At 39.0% G+C, this 18,511-nt stretch overlaps 2 protein-coding genes across 2 annotated transcripts; one reads left to right on the top strand and one right to left on the bottom strand.

The window, feature by feature from the left end:
• Positions 1 to 4,811: 4,811 nt before the first annotated feature.
• Positions 4,812 to 11,098, top strand: LOC115631351. The gene is made up of 9 exons (XM_030528067.1): positions 4,812 to 4,899; positions 6,241 to 6,576; positions 6,632 to 6,712; positions 6,780 to 8,278; positions 8,408 to 9,035; positions 9,849 to 9,971; positions 10,068 to 10,234; positions 10,568 to 10,784; positions 10,857 to 11,098. The coding sequence occupies exons 1-9, from the start codon at positions 4,812 to 4,814 to the stop codon at positions 11,096 to 11,098; spliced, it is 3,381 nt and encodes a 1,126-aa protein (XP_030383927.1).
• Positions 11,099 to 12,795: 1,697 nt separating this feature from the next.
• LOC115631352 (protein rhomboid) lies at positions 12,796 to 17,443 on the bottom strand. Its single transcript, XM_030528068.1, has 4 exons — positions 17,120 to 17,443; positions 14,641 to 14,784; positions 13,126 to 13,305; positions 12,796 to 13,035 (listed from the first exon to the last, which is right to left on the bottom strand). The coding sequence occupies exons 1-4, from the start codon at positions 17,441 to 17,443 to the stop codon at positions 12,796 to 12,798; spliced, it is 888 nt and encodes a 295-aa protein (XP_030383928.1).
• Positions 17,444 to 18,511: the final 1,068 nt, after the last annotated feature.

Genomic DNA, 18,511 nt, shown 5'->3' on the forward strand with positions numbered 1-18,511 from the left:
TATGGCTGAATAGCGCAAAATATGGCGAACTAGTTAATAAATTTCAAATTCATGTCGCAGCTATTTGTATAGAATTTATTGCGACCAATTCAATGCTAAGCTGCCTTTTGTGTAAAGATTTCAACAAAAACTAAAACTAGGCTATGATTCAAAGAAACCAAAAGTGACCATCAAAATAAAAGCTGGAAACCGGCCTAGTATGAGATTGACTTTAAACTTATTTAAATTTCTTTTCGCACTTTCGTTGAATAACAATAATATCGAAAAGGTATGCCAACTAACCTCAATTGTTAAGAATAAATGATTAATGTTTATATTTGCCATACTAGTTTGAGAAAAACTTTGAGCTTATTATTTAAAGTTTTGTGCAATGAAACTGGTTCTATTAAGTTATATTTACCATATTAGTTTGGGACAAAATTAATGCATATTTTTCAAAGTTATCAACAATGCAACCAGTTATATTAAGATTGCTGTACTGACCTCAATTGTTAAGAATTAATGATTAATGTTTACTTCAAGTTTAAGAAAATCTTAAGGTTTATTATTAAAAGTTTTGAACAATATAACGAGCTCTTTTAAGCCCTATTTTCCACATTATTTTAAGACAAACTTGATGAATATTTTTCAAAGTTATTTAGAATGCAACGAGTTCTATTAAGATTGCTTCACGCGCTATGATTGTTGAAGTTGCATTTTTTGTAGCTGTGGTTCCAGGATCAACCAATACATTAGTGTCTATCTACAGGTCTGGTCTTCTATTTTCGTTCAATTAATCCATAATTTGCCGACTTGAATGAAATCTTTAACCCTAACTAAATATTTGCCAAACAAGTAAATTACATTTGAAATTTTATTAAGCATTGCTTAGCTGGTAGTCAACCAACATGGAAGCAAAAACTAAATTATAGATAACATTTTTATTTAAAATCTTTTTAAGCTTTTTACTATTAATATAATTCCCACATTATTTATATTGTTTTTCTTATTGAGTATTTAAAGATCTTCTTTTTTTTTTGAAGTTTCTCTGCAAAGATTTGCTAAAATTTTTCATTGTATTTGCAAAAAAAAATTTGCAAGCCAGCCAATATTTGGGCACCGCTAGCTTAATCAAATGATGCTATGAAATTTAATTGCTTTATTAATTATTTACAACCGCTATCTAAATTACTCTTTCAATTCTTGTTTCTCTTCTTTCTGCTTTTTTTTTGTCGTTTTCTTCAAATTATGCTGTTGGGCGTAATTGTGGTTGGTTGGTTGGCCTCTTTGAGTTCTTCTGGACGCTCCCACAGCCTCTTGAGGTAGCTTTTGTAGTTGATTTGTTGTCGTTGGTAAATAATTGCGGTACATAATTTATTTATTGTTCAGTTGCGTGCCTACACACGTTCTAAATACATACATACAAAAGTCAGTGCTGACTTCATTTGGATTTCATTTCTTTTGTCTGACTGTCGAGTCAACTGGGCGGGTGGTCGCAAATCATGAGAACTGCTCGCCATGCAAATCTAAATCCGAGCATTAGGCATTTGTGATTATGAGTGGCGCAGAATTTCTCCAGATGGCTGTAATTTTATTGTGCTGGCAGGGTATTAAAGAAAGTGCCAACTTAATTGTGATTTTCGGCTCTGGGCCAAACACAAAGAGTGAAATTTTTCACAGACATAGAATATTTATACGTCTAAAGAGTGGCAGTTTCTCTTAAGAAATTATAAAAGCCTTGCAGTTCTAAAACAACTAATTTTTTTCAGATTTCATGACCAACTTGTTGGCATGCAAATCAGTCCAATAAATTGAATTAAAAGTCAGACAAGAGGCAGCAAAAAAAAACATGTCAACTGCAAGTGATTTAATGTGTGAAACTGAAATTCAGTTTTATTTTTGGTTTTTCGAGAAAGTTTTTAGCCATGCAGTCGCACACTTGGCATTAAGATAATGGCTTGATTAACAGTTGTCAGCGCTGTGCATGGGAACGTGAGTAAAAATAGAGAAGCAGAGAGCTACTAAAGAATGGGGTCTAATTAGCTCGAGCTTAGCCAGGCCTCATGCAGTGCGCAAACAGTTGTTGGCTCCAATTTGATTTTTGCATGCAGCCTGCAACAGGCGAGCGCTAATCACGTTCTTAATGAAAGTGGATTTCGTGCCACGGCTGTGGCAGCAACAACATGCCACAGCAACATCTTGAGCCTCTTAGTCTTGGCCTCAGTTTAAGACTTTTTGTTGCACTCTCTCACTGGCAATGACCGTCATTTGAATTCAAAGTTGTTTGCCTGTTTGTTTGTTTGTTTGTTTTCGCAGGCAACCGGCCACACTAGCTGGCAAGAGGGTGGGATTGAAAAGTTTTTATTCTAATTAAAGAAAATTGTCTAAGAGCATTTAAAAAAAATCTCTTTTAATTTATCATATTCTTAGCATTTTAATAAGTATTTCTAAGAGAACTATTTCCATATTAGTACATAAATATTTTCAATAATACTTCTAATCCTCCTATACTTTTTTAAGCATTTAATAAATGAATTACATATTCAAAAATGTTAAACCAATTTTGAGCGGCATTTAAGTTTTAGAGTTCATAAATATTGTAGTTTCGTTTCTATTCACACCTCCAATTTGCAGTCAAATCAATCATTAGGGAATGTTCGCTTCCCACTTTCATTTTTTTTCCTCGACCACACAACATTAAACATGCTTATTTTTAATCAATTGAATATTTGAATATATTGAATATTTTTAGTTAGTCTTTAATAGATTTCATTTCATTCAATCTAAATATACTTTCCTTAGCTTTTTAGCATCGTAGAGAATAGTGTTTCAGTGTTGAGTCTATTTATATCATTTTTCATTTATTTAGGGGTGCTCTTCATTATTTTTGGTGACTTTTTTTCCCATTTCTGTCTGCAAATTGATTTGTTAAATTGTTAATATCACAACTGTTGGTAAACTTTTCACCCCACCCTCGCACGGTGCTCCATTCTGCAGACTGTGCCGATTCTAAGACCAGTTTTTCCCTTTTTCCTCCTCCTCCCGCCCCTCCCACTGTTTATTTTGGTGCTTTTGATTATTATTATTATTTACACCAGTGACCGACGCCGTTCAAGTGCCTGTTCATTTGTCCAGACCATGTGTGATGTGTGTGTGTGTGTGGCAAGCACTTAAAGTCTTAGCTGTTATTTATTTATTGATAAGTGCAATTGTCGACAGGATGAACACGATACAAGTGTCTGAACATATACGTGTATGTACACTTGTTTGGCCTATTTCTGAAAATCTGTATCGATATATCAAAGCCATAAAATCATTTGATGCTCTACAAGTGGTGTGTATGGGAATTGTAAGCAAAAAACAAAAATAACACCTATTTTGCAGCCACGGTTTAATGACATGGCGCCAAGCAAAGGGGAAAAACATTTCGAGATTATTAAGGCTAATAAGACAGGAAATTATTGAACTATTTATGGTTATCATAAAACAAGTTCGTTTTCTGGTCTTCAGCAAAAAATGTCTTATCCCATTATTTCTAAGAGTACATTCTGCGTATAAAATCTGATTCTTATTTATGGGAAGAAACAATAATAGTATGATTAATGACACAAATATAAACCTTAAAATTTTATATAATATTCAAAGACGAATATTTTAAAATTTCGAATGGAAATTACATGCTCTTCGTGGCAAGTAAAAGTAAATAAATGGGTAGGTTGTTATGAGTTGAACGCCAATTAAATTTTAATAATAAATTACTTAGTACAATGAATAATCCAAATCAGTTGTAAAGTAAAGCAAGAAGTATTTAACTTTCTCATTAACTAGTGTCATAATATATTAAATATTAAAAACAATATATTACTTAAAACATAAATGCAATTGGGTCGATCTATTTTTAATCTTTTAAAGTTGATATAAATAATAATATTAGTCAACAAATGAGCCCCGGTCTAAGCCGATAATGGCTATAAGTTAAATAATTCAATGTAAATAAATGAAAATATAGAAAGGTAGATATGGCATAGATTTGTATAACACCAAGAAAGAGTGTTTTTATCACTTCTAAAAAAGAAGACACACAGTTTTGAAATGCCTTGAGTTTGTTACTGAAGCAGCTGTGATGACATTTAAATAAATTTCCAGCTAATTCTGCGAAGTCTCTAAAAACATCTTTAAGTAGATAATCAAAATAATTAAAATAACTTCACATTTCGAAAATTTGCTTAAAAAATGAAAGTATTTTCTTTGAGCCAACAAACCAACCAGATATTTATCTAAAATAGTTGTAATAAACAAGACCCTTGGCCTCTGCTTACTCATCTACTCTCTTTTTTGTTTGCAGCCAACAACAACAGCAACAACAGCAACAATTAAAGACGACGCCGCGTATTCTTCACATTTTTTCACGGTTCATTAAGAGTCTGGAGCACAACATTTGCACTTAACGACGCATCGGGGAAGAGCGACGTGTTCTATATGCCATACTACATATACTATAGCATAGCAATTGTGCGGGTAATACATATCTAGTTCTGCTTCTTCTTCGTCTTGGACTTGCTGTCATTGTTGTTGTTGTAATTGTGGTACGCCTGAGCATGCGCTGGTCGCTTGTCATTCGAAAGTTGCCTCTGCGTGACATACATTTCATGTGTTAGAGAAGCGCAGCTTTTGTGGAGTGGATTGCCCGCTGGAGGCAGCCCCGCACTTGCCACATAAAAAGAGGCAGAAGTTGGAGAGCAGACGTGCCGCATGTTGCATTATTCATGCTCGCACCTGAAAGAAACACGCACACTAAACAAATGGTGACCCCAACGAAGACGAAGACGACGATGACGTTGCGTTTAATCAGCATATTATCAATGGCATTACTCATTGTTTTGCCGGCACAACTGGACGCATTCATAACACAAAATGCAGGTAAGCAAGCAGCTGCGAAAGGTGTCGTGAAAAGTGTATCAAGGAATTCAAAGAATAAACAACATTTGCATAAGTGTGTTGAATAATTTCAAAAGCCCAAACGAATGTCACAACAGGGTGTCCAATTGAAAACAAACTTACAACTAGCTTTAACAATTTATTAGATTTTTATGGCTTTATTTCAGTCTCCAGTTTTTGATTTAAATTCTCAAAATAAGCCTCTAAAACCTACAATAAAAGCTTATTATTTAAATAACTATTAAGCTATAGAACTTATATCTGCAAATAGAAATGCTTAAATATTGAATGGGCATAGAAGCTCTGAATCATTATTGTGTTTTCTTCGTGCACTTTTCGATGATTAGTTTTTTTTACAGACCTCCTGCACTTTCCATTTTTGTTGTAGATTAACTTTGTTGTATTTCCCAGCTAGCTTTGCAGCAGCATTCAAATGAATGTCCGTTTGCAGGATTTCGTAAAAGTTTCAGTACTACTTCTAACTTTGCACAGCTCACATCGTCTGATCAAAATATTGCTAGTAAAAGTAAAATTAATTTTTTGTAAAAGTTTCAATTCCACTTTGTAACGTTTCGTTTTCTGGTGTGTGAGAATCATGTGGGCACAGCAGTACAACGTGAACTTGGGCCAGCCACAGGGCCCATACCAGACAACCGTCTACTTGCCGGTTTCGCCACAAAACCTCATGCCCGAAGCAATCGGCGCCGGCGTCCTCAATATGCCGAATGCCGGGCCGGCACAAGCCTTCATCGTTGTCACCCATCCCCAGGGTAATCATGTTCAGCCATTGCAGGTGGCTCAGTGGGCTCAGCCGCAGCCGCAGCCACAGCCTCAGCCACAGCCACAGCCACATGCACAGTGGGGCACTGTAGAGCAGCAGCAGCAGCAGCAGCCACAGCCACAGCCACAACCACACTGGTATCCACAGCCATATGTGGGACCAGGAGTAGGACCGCAGCAACAGTTTCAACAGCCACCAGTTCTTCCGGCTGAGGGGGAGCCGAGCTCGACAGATGAGCATAAGGACGATAAGGAGAAACCCAATGGAAAGAAGAAGCAATATCGCTATGGAGCCTCGCCCGAAATGATGCGCTCGGGCGCCGCTTTTCCCTCCTACTATGTCAACCCCATGAAATTGATGCATCGCTACTATATGGAACAGTAAACGGAGGGCAGGGCGAACAAACTTACAATTCAACCATATGGCAGGATTCAATTTCTTTTCTTCTTCAGTTTTAGGCGTTCTCTGAATATTTGTTAAAGCACGCAAAATAAATTTGAGCATGTTAAAAACAAATCCCACAAAACTCCACCTCTTTACAGGCTGTCATCACAATGGCACTTGGTTTGCGGATAAATCTCTGGTGCCCACAATGGAGAAGTGTCTGAATTGCCAGTGCAATAAGAAGACATTGGTTTGCCGCTTGAAGGTGTGCCCAGAAATGCCGATGCCACCGCCGCGTGGTTGCGTGGTGGTGCAGAAGCGAAACACCTGCTGCCCCTACCTATCCTGTGCCCGACTCGATGCCTTCTACAAAATCCCCACCAAGCGACGCATTATCGCCTATTTGGACCACTATGAGCGGGAATCTATCGATCGTGTCGTTAACGATAACATGCTGCAACGACGCTCCGACGATTCGGAAGTCGACCTATTTGGTAAGCTCTATTTGAGAACCAATTAAATGAAATTGCTAAAAGAGTCTACTTGCAGTATGCGTGAAGAACGGCACGGTTTACAAGTCCGGATCGGCCATGTCCTCTTCTAATTTATGCACTTACTGCTATTGCATTGGTAAGTTATCTAATTTCTAAATTTATAAATTAGTTAGAAATTAACAAACCTTCTTCCATCTTTCCAGGTGGCACTGAGAAGTGCGTCAAGCCCAAGTGCATGCTGCCAGTGGAGGGCTGTAAGCCCATTTTTGTCGACTCCACTTGCTGTCCAGTGCGGTACGACTGCAGCACCAAAACATCGGGCAAGTCCTCGCAAGAGGTGCGTTATCGCAAGAACTCGAACAAACATTTTCAGCGCATGTCGCAGCGCTTGCAACGAAATCGCGGCTGTACTGTCGGGGCTCAGTTCTATGCTGAGGGCCAGAAGATGAAGTCGGATGTAGACAGACCCTGCGACATATGCTTCTGCATACGCGGCACGCGTCGCTGTGCTCCTAAGAAGTGTGCGCCGGCGCTGAAGAATTGCATACCAGTTGTGCCGAAGGGCCAGTGCTGTCCCTCGAGCTATGATTGTGGCAGTCAGCGGGACTACAGACGTTCCCAGAACTCGAGGCAATTCAATTTGTACAATTTATTGTTCGGCAAGAACGAGAAAGAGGGCGCCAGCACAGGCACTAACGGCATGGCCGAGCATTATCCGCAGGACAGACATCCTACGGAGGCGTCTGTGGGCGATGCTCCGCAGGCCAGTAGCGAGAAGAGCATTTTGGATACTCTGCGAGAGGGTCTGGAGTTCATCGATGGCAACAACAATCAGATGTTGGCAGACAATCTGGATCTGCTGGCACTACAGGGCACACCCACCCCGAGCACGGAGATGCCAGCGACCGCTGGTAGCAGCAGTAATGTTAGAAGGGAAGAAGCCAGCAGCACAACAGCGCTGAGTTTCCTGGACTTGCTGCTGGGTCCGAGCACAGAAAGTGTGAATAGCGTTGAACAAACAACCACCACATCCCAGAAACCACTCTCCTGGATGGATATATTACTGGGACCCGACGAAGATGATCAGCAAGCAGCGTCATTGGAAGCCTCAGACTCCAGCACAGAGTCAGCAACAACGCCAGCAAACAGCATCAAACGCATCGCCGATGACTTCGATGAGCAGCTGGCGAGCGGAGAAATTGCCGTCGGCGAGCTGCCGGCCGAGGCACAACAAATAGTGTTGACCAACTCGTATGGCACAGGTTTCCAGAAGCCGAAGAATGCGACGCTGCCGCCGCAACCCATAAACCCAAAGCAGCCAGCCAGCTTAATAAACGCCTTCCTTGAAGGCTTCTCCGATATGCTCAATGAGCCCAGCAATGGCACCACCACTACAACAACAACTAGCACAACAACAACAACCACAACAACATCGAAGCCACCTCTAACGCGTCCGCCACCCATGTTTAGACCACTGCCTTCCACCAAGCCGCATGTACGCATCAACTCCAAGCTGGCCAATTTGACAGTAACACCACCTATGGTCACGACAAGGTATGGCCAGCCTGTTACCTACAAGCCGCTGCCCACTAAAAATCACAAGCAGAGCACCACCAGCACTGCCCGACCGACAACAACAACCACCACCACCACCTCAACCACATTGAAGCCAAAACCGAAGACCACAAGGCGAACCACAACTACAACCACAACGACAACCAGCACCACGACTACAACTCGCAAGCCAACCACAACAACCACCCCCAAATCAACAACAACAACAACAACCACCAAGAATCCCATACATTATATCATTACCAGCACTTCCAAGCCACCGCTGCTCATAAAAACCAATCCCAGCATCTTGGAATCCGAGCCCTTGGACACACAAACGCCCACTCTGCCACCCAGCTTGCCAAATTTAAAGATCATACCCTTCCTACCCACCGATGCTGTGAACACATCGCCGAAGCACACCGAACAGAACTACAACTACTATCAGAGCAAGCCCCTGCATGCCTCAGCCTCAGATAAAATCGATGCGATCTATGATGACACGCTCTACGAGGAGGCAGCTCTATATCCGGCCCTAACATCGGCCCAACCCATTCAGCAACAACAGCCAACTCACGATCAGGCTGCCTACAAATACAAGTTCAAAATCGAGGGTCCAGATGCTCCGCCCGAGCCAGTGATTAGCTTGGGTGGCAAATATGAGGGCAGTGCTGCGTTCGTCAAATACGATTTCGATGAGAAAATGCCAATACGCAACGGCTTTTCACCGCCCAAGCAAACCGAAGGTGGTTTCATGCCGAAAGAACCACTAGTTATCGATGGTGAAGTCCTGCAGGATCACGTCACACAGAATGTGCTCCACAACCTGGCCGAAAGGTATCAAGTGACGCCGCACATTATTGACATAACGACGCCGGATGAGGGAAATAACACAACTGTCGTGGGTAAGCGCAGTAGCAGTTTATTTGTAGATTGCAGAATAATTAATTGGCTTGTAGGTATTTAAAGCCGTTATAGGAATATCTACTTCGGCTTTATCTTTAAATTTATTTTAAAAACTATTTTCCGTCGAATAGGGTTGAGTCCAAAGATAGTAGTCCTTTTAGATAGTCCTCTTTTATTCTAACATTTTCTTTACAATCAAATTATTTGTTATTAGTGACTTCTAGGGATTTTACATCTAGATCATTGAATATCTAATTGGCTTTAGGTATTCAGAGTCGTTATAGGAATATCTACTTCAACTTTATCTTTAAGAGTATTCAAAAAACAAAGTTTTCCGTTGAATAGGGATGAGTCCCACTGGCTAATAGTTTGGAGCCATTAGATAGTACTCTCGTTTCATTCATTTTCTTTACGTTACATATATGTTTTCAGAATCCTTAGTTTATTTGAAAGACACCCCCGATCTTATTATACTATGATTATTTTTTGCATTCCTATATTTAATTGCCGATTATTATTAATACCTCTTACCCATCTGGTTGAAACTTAAAGTACTATACTGGTTCGTTATTTTCAATCAATGCAAGCTAATCTCATACTCCCATTATACAGTTTTCAATTCCCTCCACAATAACGCTGGCATCTTATAAGCCATAATATCTGAAGCTAAGCTTGCTGCTCCATCATATGCCTCATATTCCTTAATCAATAACTTATAATATTGCGTGTTATTAGAACCAAACTATTTTCTATTCCTCTACAATTTTAATGAACTAATAATTTACATAAATGCTCGCTTAACGCCAATACAGAAATCACCACACCGGACCCCTTTAAGGATGTCATACACACCGAAACGCCGCCAAATCTTCACACCTTAATTGAGGATAAAGAGCACAATAAATCGATTGAACGTATCGAGAGCAGCACCAGCAGTCAGACACATACCGTCACTGTCAGCTTTACAAACTCCACAGCAGAAGCAGCAGCACCACCACAACCACCACCAACAACAACAAGAACAACAGCAGGAAATCACAACCTAACAGCCTTCGATAAGAGCGAAATCAGCAAATTGGACAAGCTTTTGGATGAGTTGCTGGGCGTGGAGAGCAGCACGGTGCCGGCTTTCAAAACGTTGCCCGAAAAAAAGAAGCAGCAACAGCAATCGGGCGAACTATCCGCAACAATAGCAACAGTAGCTCCAGCTACAACAAAAACAACAACAACAACAACTAAAAGTGCGACAAAGGCAACGCCAACACGTGCCAAAAGCAAAGGCAACAAAACGAAACCGAAGCAACCGCCAAACAATCGTCGCAACACAAGCACCGCAAAGCCGTTGAGAACTAAAGTCCAGTCGGCCACACGGCGACCCGCAACAGTTGTAGCGCCGACAGGTGTTAAAACCAAAACCACGCCAACAGCAATAGCAACAACGACTCCCACAACAACAACACCAACAACTAGCACAACATCTGCACCAGCAACAACAACAACAGCAACAACAGCAAGAGCAACAATGATGACGACCACGACAACGACAACGACAACTTCCAGTACAGTGCATCCATTTTTAATGTCACCGTTCGACAAATTGCCCTTCATGGACACCAGCTATGAGGTGAAACCGCATATGTTGCAACCACAGCAACAACAACAACAACAGCAGCAGCAATTGCAGCTAGCTGAACAAGAACAGCAACCACAGCAATTTATTCACTATCAACATGCCCATTTGGGACACAGTCCAACGCCCAATGAAGCAACGCAGCGTGTTGTTGGTGCCAGTGCTGGTGTTGGGGGCGGAAGTGCTGGAGCAGGGGCTGCTGCTGCTGCTTCTGGTGCTTCTGGTCCCTCTGGTGGTGGTGGTGGTGGGGGTGGGGGTGTTGGGGACGCATTGAATAATTTAATCGATCCTACTGGCATGCTCAAATTAGCGGGCTGCAATATATACGGACGCATGTATCGCGTGGGTCGCATTATAGTCGAATTATCCAGCCAATGTCTGGAATGCAAATGCACTGAGGTGGGCGTCAAATGCGGCCCATTAGACTGTTAATTTAAGCACCTCTCTAAGGCCCCTCCCCCTCCCTTTACCCATCTCTCTCAGGCACTCTGCATTGTGCGCCGTCTGGTTTGTGTATTTTAGTTCTCTGACATTTAGCTCTTTAGTTAACGCCTAATTACGCATTTTAAAAAAAAAAACAATATATACGAGTATGTAGAGTGTAAACGAACTTTCCAGCATTTACGCTAATCTCTAACTAGATGTTAAGCGTATTTTCAAATATAACATTAATACTATGGGTAATTTTTAGTTGCGTAGCGAAAATGTAGCACTAAGTTGTATTATAGACATAGACATTGATTTAACGATATAACTAATGTAGCGAAAGGCATTTAAATTATATGAGTAACAATAAAATATTGCGTAGATGAAATAAAAATATAAATAATTACAAATAAAAGTGATTTGTTTTCTTTGGAAACGGGCGGGAAACATCATGAATGAACTTTTTCTAAAATATTCAAAAAATTAAAAATGTACTTTCTATTGCAGAAGAACTAGTGTGTTTCTTTAAATGTTTATACGACGATTGGAAAACAAATAAATGTGCGTAGAAGTGTAGATTGATTTCTAATTTAAAATATATTGCACAATAAACTATTACTATTACGATTAAGGAACTGCTTTTCCGACTGCAACCAAAACGAACCTTCCTTCATACTGGACAACAATAATAGTAGTGGAGCCAGTTTAGTCCTTTAGAAACCTCTCAGTACAATATTCAATAAACTTATCATTGTTATTGTCTATTATATTTATGAAGTTCTTGTTGGATATTTCCTTAGCTCTTGCTGTTTCGCTTTTATTCCTTTTACTGTTAGTTTCTACAATGACTAAACTAAACTAAGAAAAATATATGACAGGCTTAAAAAATTAATCTATTGTTTTATTATATGCTTAAATGAAAAATATTAATATTTTATAATCGGTATTGCATCAAAAAAGTTGAAAAAGAATTCTTCTCACGACTCAGTTGCAAAAACTCATCAATCCTTGGTGAATTTCCATTAAAGGACCACACTGGACATTTTATTTTGGAAGTTTTTAAATATCGTGTCTTCACTAAGCTAAACTAAACCTGATTGCTGAGGAGCCTCTATGTCAATCCTTCTTAACAAATGCAATTTAGTCTGATTTAAAAACAAAAAAAAAAAACACTTTAAAAGTCTAACTACCAGCTGCAAAAAACTGAGCCGTAGTGCAAATATTTCATGAGTAATGCGGAATGTAGACATTTAAAAGCGTATTACAAATTGCAGTCATCAATATTGCAGCACAATCCACAGTCAACTTTATTGGCCAATTAGCTGAGTGTGCACGAGCGCATAAAATTATTTATTTATGAATCGAGCATAAAAAACCAATACAACTCGCATAGGTGTAAAAAGAGAGATAACGGCGCCTATAATTGAGGAGGGGGATAAATCATAAATATATATGTATAAATATTTTATGCAAAACGCACGACAGCCAAAAACATAAAAAAGGGAAATGCAAAAGCGTTAACCATAAATGTTACATGAGCCGCCCAAAAAATAAATCCCAACACAAGCGTTTTCCGCTGAGCAAACAACGAACGCGCGACTTGGATTGAATTTCAAGTGATTCGCCATTTATTGTTCATGTTAAAAAACTAATTTAATATCTAAATTGGTTGGATTTTTAATTAGCTAGCAATCGAATTACATTCAGAGGCAATTATTGTTGCCGGTCTGCCAGCAGCACCGGGGTGGTCGCCGCAACCGGCGATAAACGATGAAGCCACAAACCAGGCCCGCCACGCCCCCCGCCACATGCGCCTCCAGACTGATGCGCGGCTCCAGATTGTGCTTAACGAGAACATGAAATATTGTGTGGCACACATCGCCCAAGCACAAGAGTACAAAGGCAGCTATCCGCACATAGCGATGCGTCAATTGCGAGAAATTCTAAAGAGAGGAAAACAAAATAAAACACGAGAAAAGAATTTAATTACAAAATTAAATTGCGGTTTGCATGCATTGGTGCGCGCGACTGACCTTAACCAGGTGCGGTATATGGCTCAGCAGCATGGCATAGACGCCTCCAGAGGCCCCCACGACCGGCATATGCGGCTTCAGCCAACCGCTGGCCAATGAACCGCAAACGCCGCCCGACACATAAACGAACACCAGACGCCACTGACCGTGCTCCAGCTCCAGGCAGATGCCAATAAAGCACTGACAGAGACAAAGAAAACAAATTGGATATGTAAATAAAACGCAGATCCATGCCACGTGCTCTCCCAATAACCGCTTCTAAATATAAAATGTCATTTCGATAACAAAGAAGGCAACACTGTGCAACTTATTTTTACACAAAATGCAATTAATAGTTTATAGGAAAGAATCAGAGTTGAAAAAACACATAAATAAATCAATTGGATATGTAAACAAAACGGAGATCGTTGCAATGCAATACACTGATGCTCTTAAAACATACTTTTCTAAATATAAAATAGCATTTTGATAACAAAGAATGGCTTAGTTTCAAAAATGGGATTCTTAGATCTATGAATTTAAATTGTGGTTGAAAAAATAAGATTTGGATAACTTTACATTACGAATAAAACATTAAAGAACCTCCAAATCGGGATTAATATGTGCTTTAAATCAAGAACGATTTCTACAACATAATTCCAATTGTAAACTTCTCAAACGAAAGCCAGTTGTGTCTAAAATGTTTACTACCAATGGCAATGGAAAGCAGCTTTCAAGAAAAATAAATAAAAAAATAAAGTATTTTAATCGACAGTCCTGAAATAACTTTATAAATACCTTTTTACATTTAACATTTGAAGCTATGGGGCTTGTATTGTATTCAAAATCTAAACGAAAAGTGAAATTAAACCGTGAGTTTATATTATAGATGTTAAACGCAATTGTCTACATTGTTCTCTTTTATTTTTAAATTGTTTGTAAGTCTTGTAAGTCTTCTTGTCAGTACTAAATATTTTCCAGAAATAATTTTATAATTTAACACTTAACATTTGATGCTATGGGTCTTGTGAATGAATACGAAATTCATGATCTAAATGAAATTTGAAATGTAACCTTCAGCCTATATTGTAGATATTACTATAAATTCAATTACCTTTTACTACATTTTTCCCTTTTATTTTAAAATTGTTTTCTTAATAAGCATTGCTTATATTTTGTAAGACTTGCTGTTAGTGTTAAATATTTTCCAAAAGACAAATCTCACACACTTCCACTTAAGATTATTTGTCTTAGCACCTTACACTTTTCTATAAGTTGTATTCACCTTTGGGTTGCTTTAATAAAATAAAAGTGTGCCAAAGTAAGAGCTTTATAGCTGCTGTTTGATTAGAAACACGAAATATCTTTTTTCGATTTTTGATTGATCCCAAAGAGCTGATTAATTTGGCAACCTTATTCGCTTACTTGCGGCATCAATATCGCACGCCCATCAATTCGCTGTAGTGCTTTTCAAAGAGTTGTTGCGCACTCTTAATTGAGTGCAATAGAGCAATGAGCTGTCGGTGACCCACTCACCTGTAGAATCACATTCATCCACAAATGCCATTGATCGGAGTGCACGAGCATGTAGCTGAGGAAACGCCAATACTCGCGCTTTAATTGCGGCTTGAAGATCAATTTGGCCCACAAGTCTTTGGAGGCAAAAAAGTGCAGCGTAATCTGTAAAAATAGTGTAGAGCGGACGTTTTTTATAGAATGCAGGTAATGGATGCGCTGCTGCGCACTGACCTTAAACGACAGACCCAATTAACACACACAGTCACAGGCACAGTCACTGGGACAGTCACAAACACACAGCAATCTGTCACTTTCGCTCAGCGGCAAAGTGTGAGATTTAATTGCGCCTCACGATGAACGCCACAGATGACAGCAACCGCAGTGTGGCATGGCGGTTGAGGCTGTCACCACAGGCGAGGCGGTGACACTATAGCACCAGAAAAAACAACAACAACAACAACGTGCATAGTGATAATGCAAACACCAAATCGGTGCAATAGCAGCGACAAGTTGGCATGCATCGCACCAAATATGACAAATGCCAGTTGCAACATTTGGTGGCAACAGCAACTGCTTATGTTGCCGCTGCTGCTCTAAAATGGCAACAACTTGGGCTCAGAGATTGTGCAATAAACATTTTTAGCCCCGTAATGAATATGGTTTTGTGGGTTGACAATTATTTTAATGACATTATTGTGCGTATGCTTCAACATTTCAAATATGTAAGCAACAGATATTATTTAGTGAGGAAAAGTTATTAAGAGCTAGCAGATGAATGGATTAACAACATTGGTTGTTTAGTTTTCAACTTATATTTTATTTTTGGAAATTGACCTAAAGAGTAAGCCCTAATGCTTAGAATAAAACAAAAATCAAAAGAATATTCTAATAATTATTTTTTGGCATTAATGTGAGTTAAATATTTCAAATATTCTAAAAATGGGTTAAAAATTAGCGTGTAAATGAAAGCTATTTGTTGCAACTATAAAAAAAAGAACACTAAGTGGAACAAAATAAAGTTCATTAAACGTTTTTTGGCAATCAAATTATATTTGTTTTATTAGAAAATTAACAAAAAATTCATTTGCATGCTTCATAAATATAAGTTGCCATTCAAAGCAAAGCAACCAAAACCACAATACAAACTGCTTCAAATATTTGAATTCAATCACATGGATATAAAGAGGTTTTATGAGCGTTGTCGTTTGTAATATAGCCTACAATAAGTTGAATTATTATTACAAATCAATGTTCAACTTGTTGCCAAATTCTCGAATGATAAGCTACGGCACTTTACTCGATGGAAAACCCCCCAACAATTTACGACCCACAACAGCAATGAGTGCTAAAAATAAAAATCTCTTTGTGTGCATAAAGTTGAACAAAAAAATATAAATCCAATGCCAGAAAACAGCAGCAACAGCAAGCAAACATGCATGGAATCACAGCATTATTATACACAAATATATATACATAGCATATACTATATGTGTATGAAGTCTGAAACATAAACAAATGCGTTATTAACCGCAACAAGAACTTATGTTTGTACAGCAAGTGAATCAAATGGAGCAGAAATATGGGAAAGATGACTAATGTATGTATGAAATGATTAATTGTAATGCAACGGAAACTAATTGTGTGTGTTGCTAAGAAAGTAAATTAGTTGTATTTATGTAGAAGTTTGATAAGTGCTCCGTGATAAACAACTTATATATAAAATGCATTGCCTCGCCGGTGACGAATAATGTTATAGGAATAGGTGAACCATTCTAGACTGCAATAAGCCATAAGTGATCTTATTTCTCAATTAACATTTTTAAATACTTTTTGTTTACATCAATTGTAAGTTGTAAGTTGGCTTTGATTGCCAAGTTAATCACTCTGTGATTCAGTTTTATAAATAAACAACCAGGTGCTTGCTGTTCGCCAAGGAATTGTCTTCATTAATTGCAGATACTTGTAATTAGAAATGCAGATAAAAAAGATCTTGAGACAAAACTAACATAATAGATGTCTCATATTAAGCATAATTTTGAATAGATACCTTTTTCAACAAGCAATATTTATTGCTAAGCAATTATTTGCTTTATAATTATTATTACTAAGATAGAGTGCCTGCTGGAAATAATGGATTGTGAAATAAATAGGACTTTCTCACACACAAAAAGTAGTAATTAATTAATGTTGCAACAGCAAAAAATTCAATTTGGCAAATAAATGCTGTAAAACTGTTCAATTTTCAGCATACTTGTATGAGTTATTTTTTGTTTTCTTGCCATTACCACTGATATGAAGAAGGTAAAATGCGCACGAAATGGAAGTGAACAGCGTTGAGAAAAAGGCAGAAACAAAGAACAGACACAGAAAACAGGCACACGCTCATAGCCAGGCAGACAGACAGACGAAATGAAAGTAATATAGCGCAAGCAGATCACTCATACGCCATGTTGCAGCATTCACAACAATTGGAGCAACTGCACGCTACGAGTAGTACCTGAAGAAAGCACATTAGGAAAATGAACCAGGGCACACGCCATAAACGTCGACGCTCTGTCAAATCATCAATGAAAATTTTACAAAGTGGCGCAGCTGCGGGCATTGTTGTGGATGTTGGTGATGAGGCTGCCGAGCAGACCGAGGATGAGGATGAGGATGTGGATGAGGTAGTTCTAGGTGTTAGCGTGACGTTGGCATCCAACTCATAATCATCATCATCATCCTCGTCTTCATTGTTAGCCCTTGCTGGCATGGCATTGCACTTCTGCAGCAAATGTGCTGCATCACTTTTGTTTTTATTTTGTTTATTTATTGTTGACATGTTCGGTTGTTTCTTATTTATTTCTTATCAGCCTTAAAGGCATGCACTTTTATCAACGATCAACGGTACTCGTATTCGAAAATTTCACGCACGTCTGTTGCGTTTAACGTTAAGCCCACGACTACAAGCGAATTTGTATTGAACGTTCAGTTTTTGCTTTGTTTTATATCAACAACAATCGATTATGGATTGGGCGCCAGTCAGCCACAATGTAGCAACAACAAAAACACCAAAAACAACAGCAACAACAACAGCAGTAGCAGCGAACAACAAAGGCGCTGATTTATTATATTTCAAAAAAATTGCAGCATACTTTTAGGCAGCGCGCTTAAAGTTATTTTTAGTTTCCAATGCAGTTTTGCAGCGCATCTGCGATGCTCTTTTGCTTTTGGTTTAGCCATAGCTATAGCTTTCGCCTTAATTGCTCATATCGTCCACATTCCAGTTCACATCACGCTCCGCACCCACAAACGGAAATAGCCTGTTCCGCACACTGCCAGCTAGCCAGCCAGGCAGCCATTGATGTCTGGTCCGGCAGCGACAAGTCACAGATGCGTTTGTCGTGCATGGTGGCCGCTCAAATTTCAGCACGTAGCGCTTTACGTGTGCTTCTACATGTGTAGGTACATATGTATGTACCTTTGGCATTAATATGAAACACAACTGCTGCTAATGGACTACATGCGATACATTCGAAGCGTGTGCACACGCAGTTGTCACTGTTTGTGGAGATTGCTCGACAAGGCTGGCTCTCATCCCTGAAGTATTGTGTCATGAATTCTAATTCCACACAGAAGGCATTCGTACATTTCAAAGCAAATGTGATCTCAGGTCAGGAGAGGGTCTTTAACCAACCAAGTCCAACAATTAAGTTCCTTTCTAAATCAAGATCGCCTTCACTGATTATAATTCTTTCTAACTGCCAACTTGCAAAAAGATCCAACAGACTCGTTTGCTGCAAGCTATGCAAGCTTTCCAAATCAGTAGTAAGTAATAATTAGTTCTTTATTATTTTCCAACCTTTCCATTAATTTAATTAAATAATTCACTGTAATGCAGTCTTGTGGT

The sequence above is a fragment of the Scaptodrosophila lebanonensis genome, unplaced genomic scaffold, assembly GCF_003285725.1.
Source record: "Scaptodrosophila lebanonensis strain 11010-0011.00,11010-0021.00 unplaced genomic scaffold, SlebRS2 tig00001412-arrow-pilon, whole genome shotgun sequence".
In the NCBI taxonomy this organism is placed as follows: domain Eukaryota; kingdom Metazoa; phylum Arthropoda; class Insecta; order Diptera; family Drosophilidae; genus Scaptodrosophila; species Scaptodrosophila lebanonensis.

Excerpts from the sequence above, each read along its gene's own strand:
- LOC115631351 (XM_030528067.1), top strand. The coding sequence starts at position 4,812 with ATGACGTTGCGTTTAATCAGCATATTATCAATGGCATTACTCATTGTT. Across the intron at positions 6,713-6,779 it reads CACTTACTGCTATTGCATTG|GTGGCACTGAGAAGTGCGTC; the intron begins GTAAGTTATCTA and ends CCATCTTTCCAG. Across the intron at positions 9,036-9,848 it reads AAATAACACAACTGTCGTGG|AAATCACCACACCGGACCCC; the intron begins GTAAGCGCAGTA and ends ACGCCAATACAG.
- LOC115631352 (XM_030528068.1), bottom strand. The coding sequence starts at position 17,443 with ATGTCAACAATAAATAAACAAAATAAAAACAAAAGTGATGCAGCACAT. Across the intron at positions 14,785-17,119 it reads TCCTAATGTGCTTTCTTCAG|ATTACGCTGCACTTTTTTGC; the intron begins GTACTACTCGTA and ends CTATTTTTACAG. Across the intron at positions 13,306-14,640 it reads GGATGAATGTGATTCTACAG|TGCTTTATTGGCATCTGCCT; the intron begins GTGAGTGGGTCA and ends TGTCTCTGTCAG.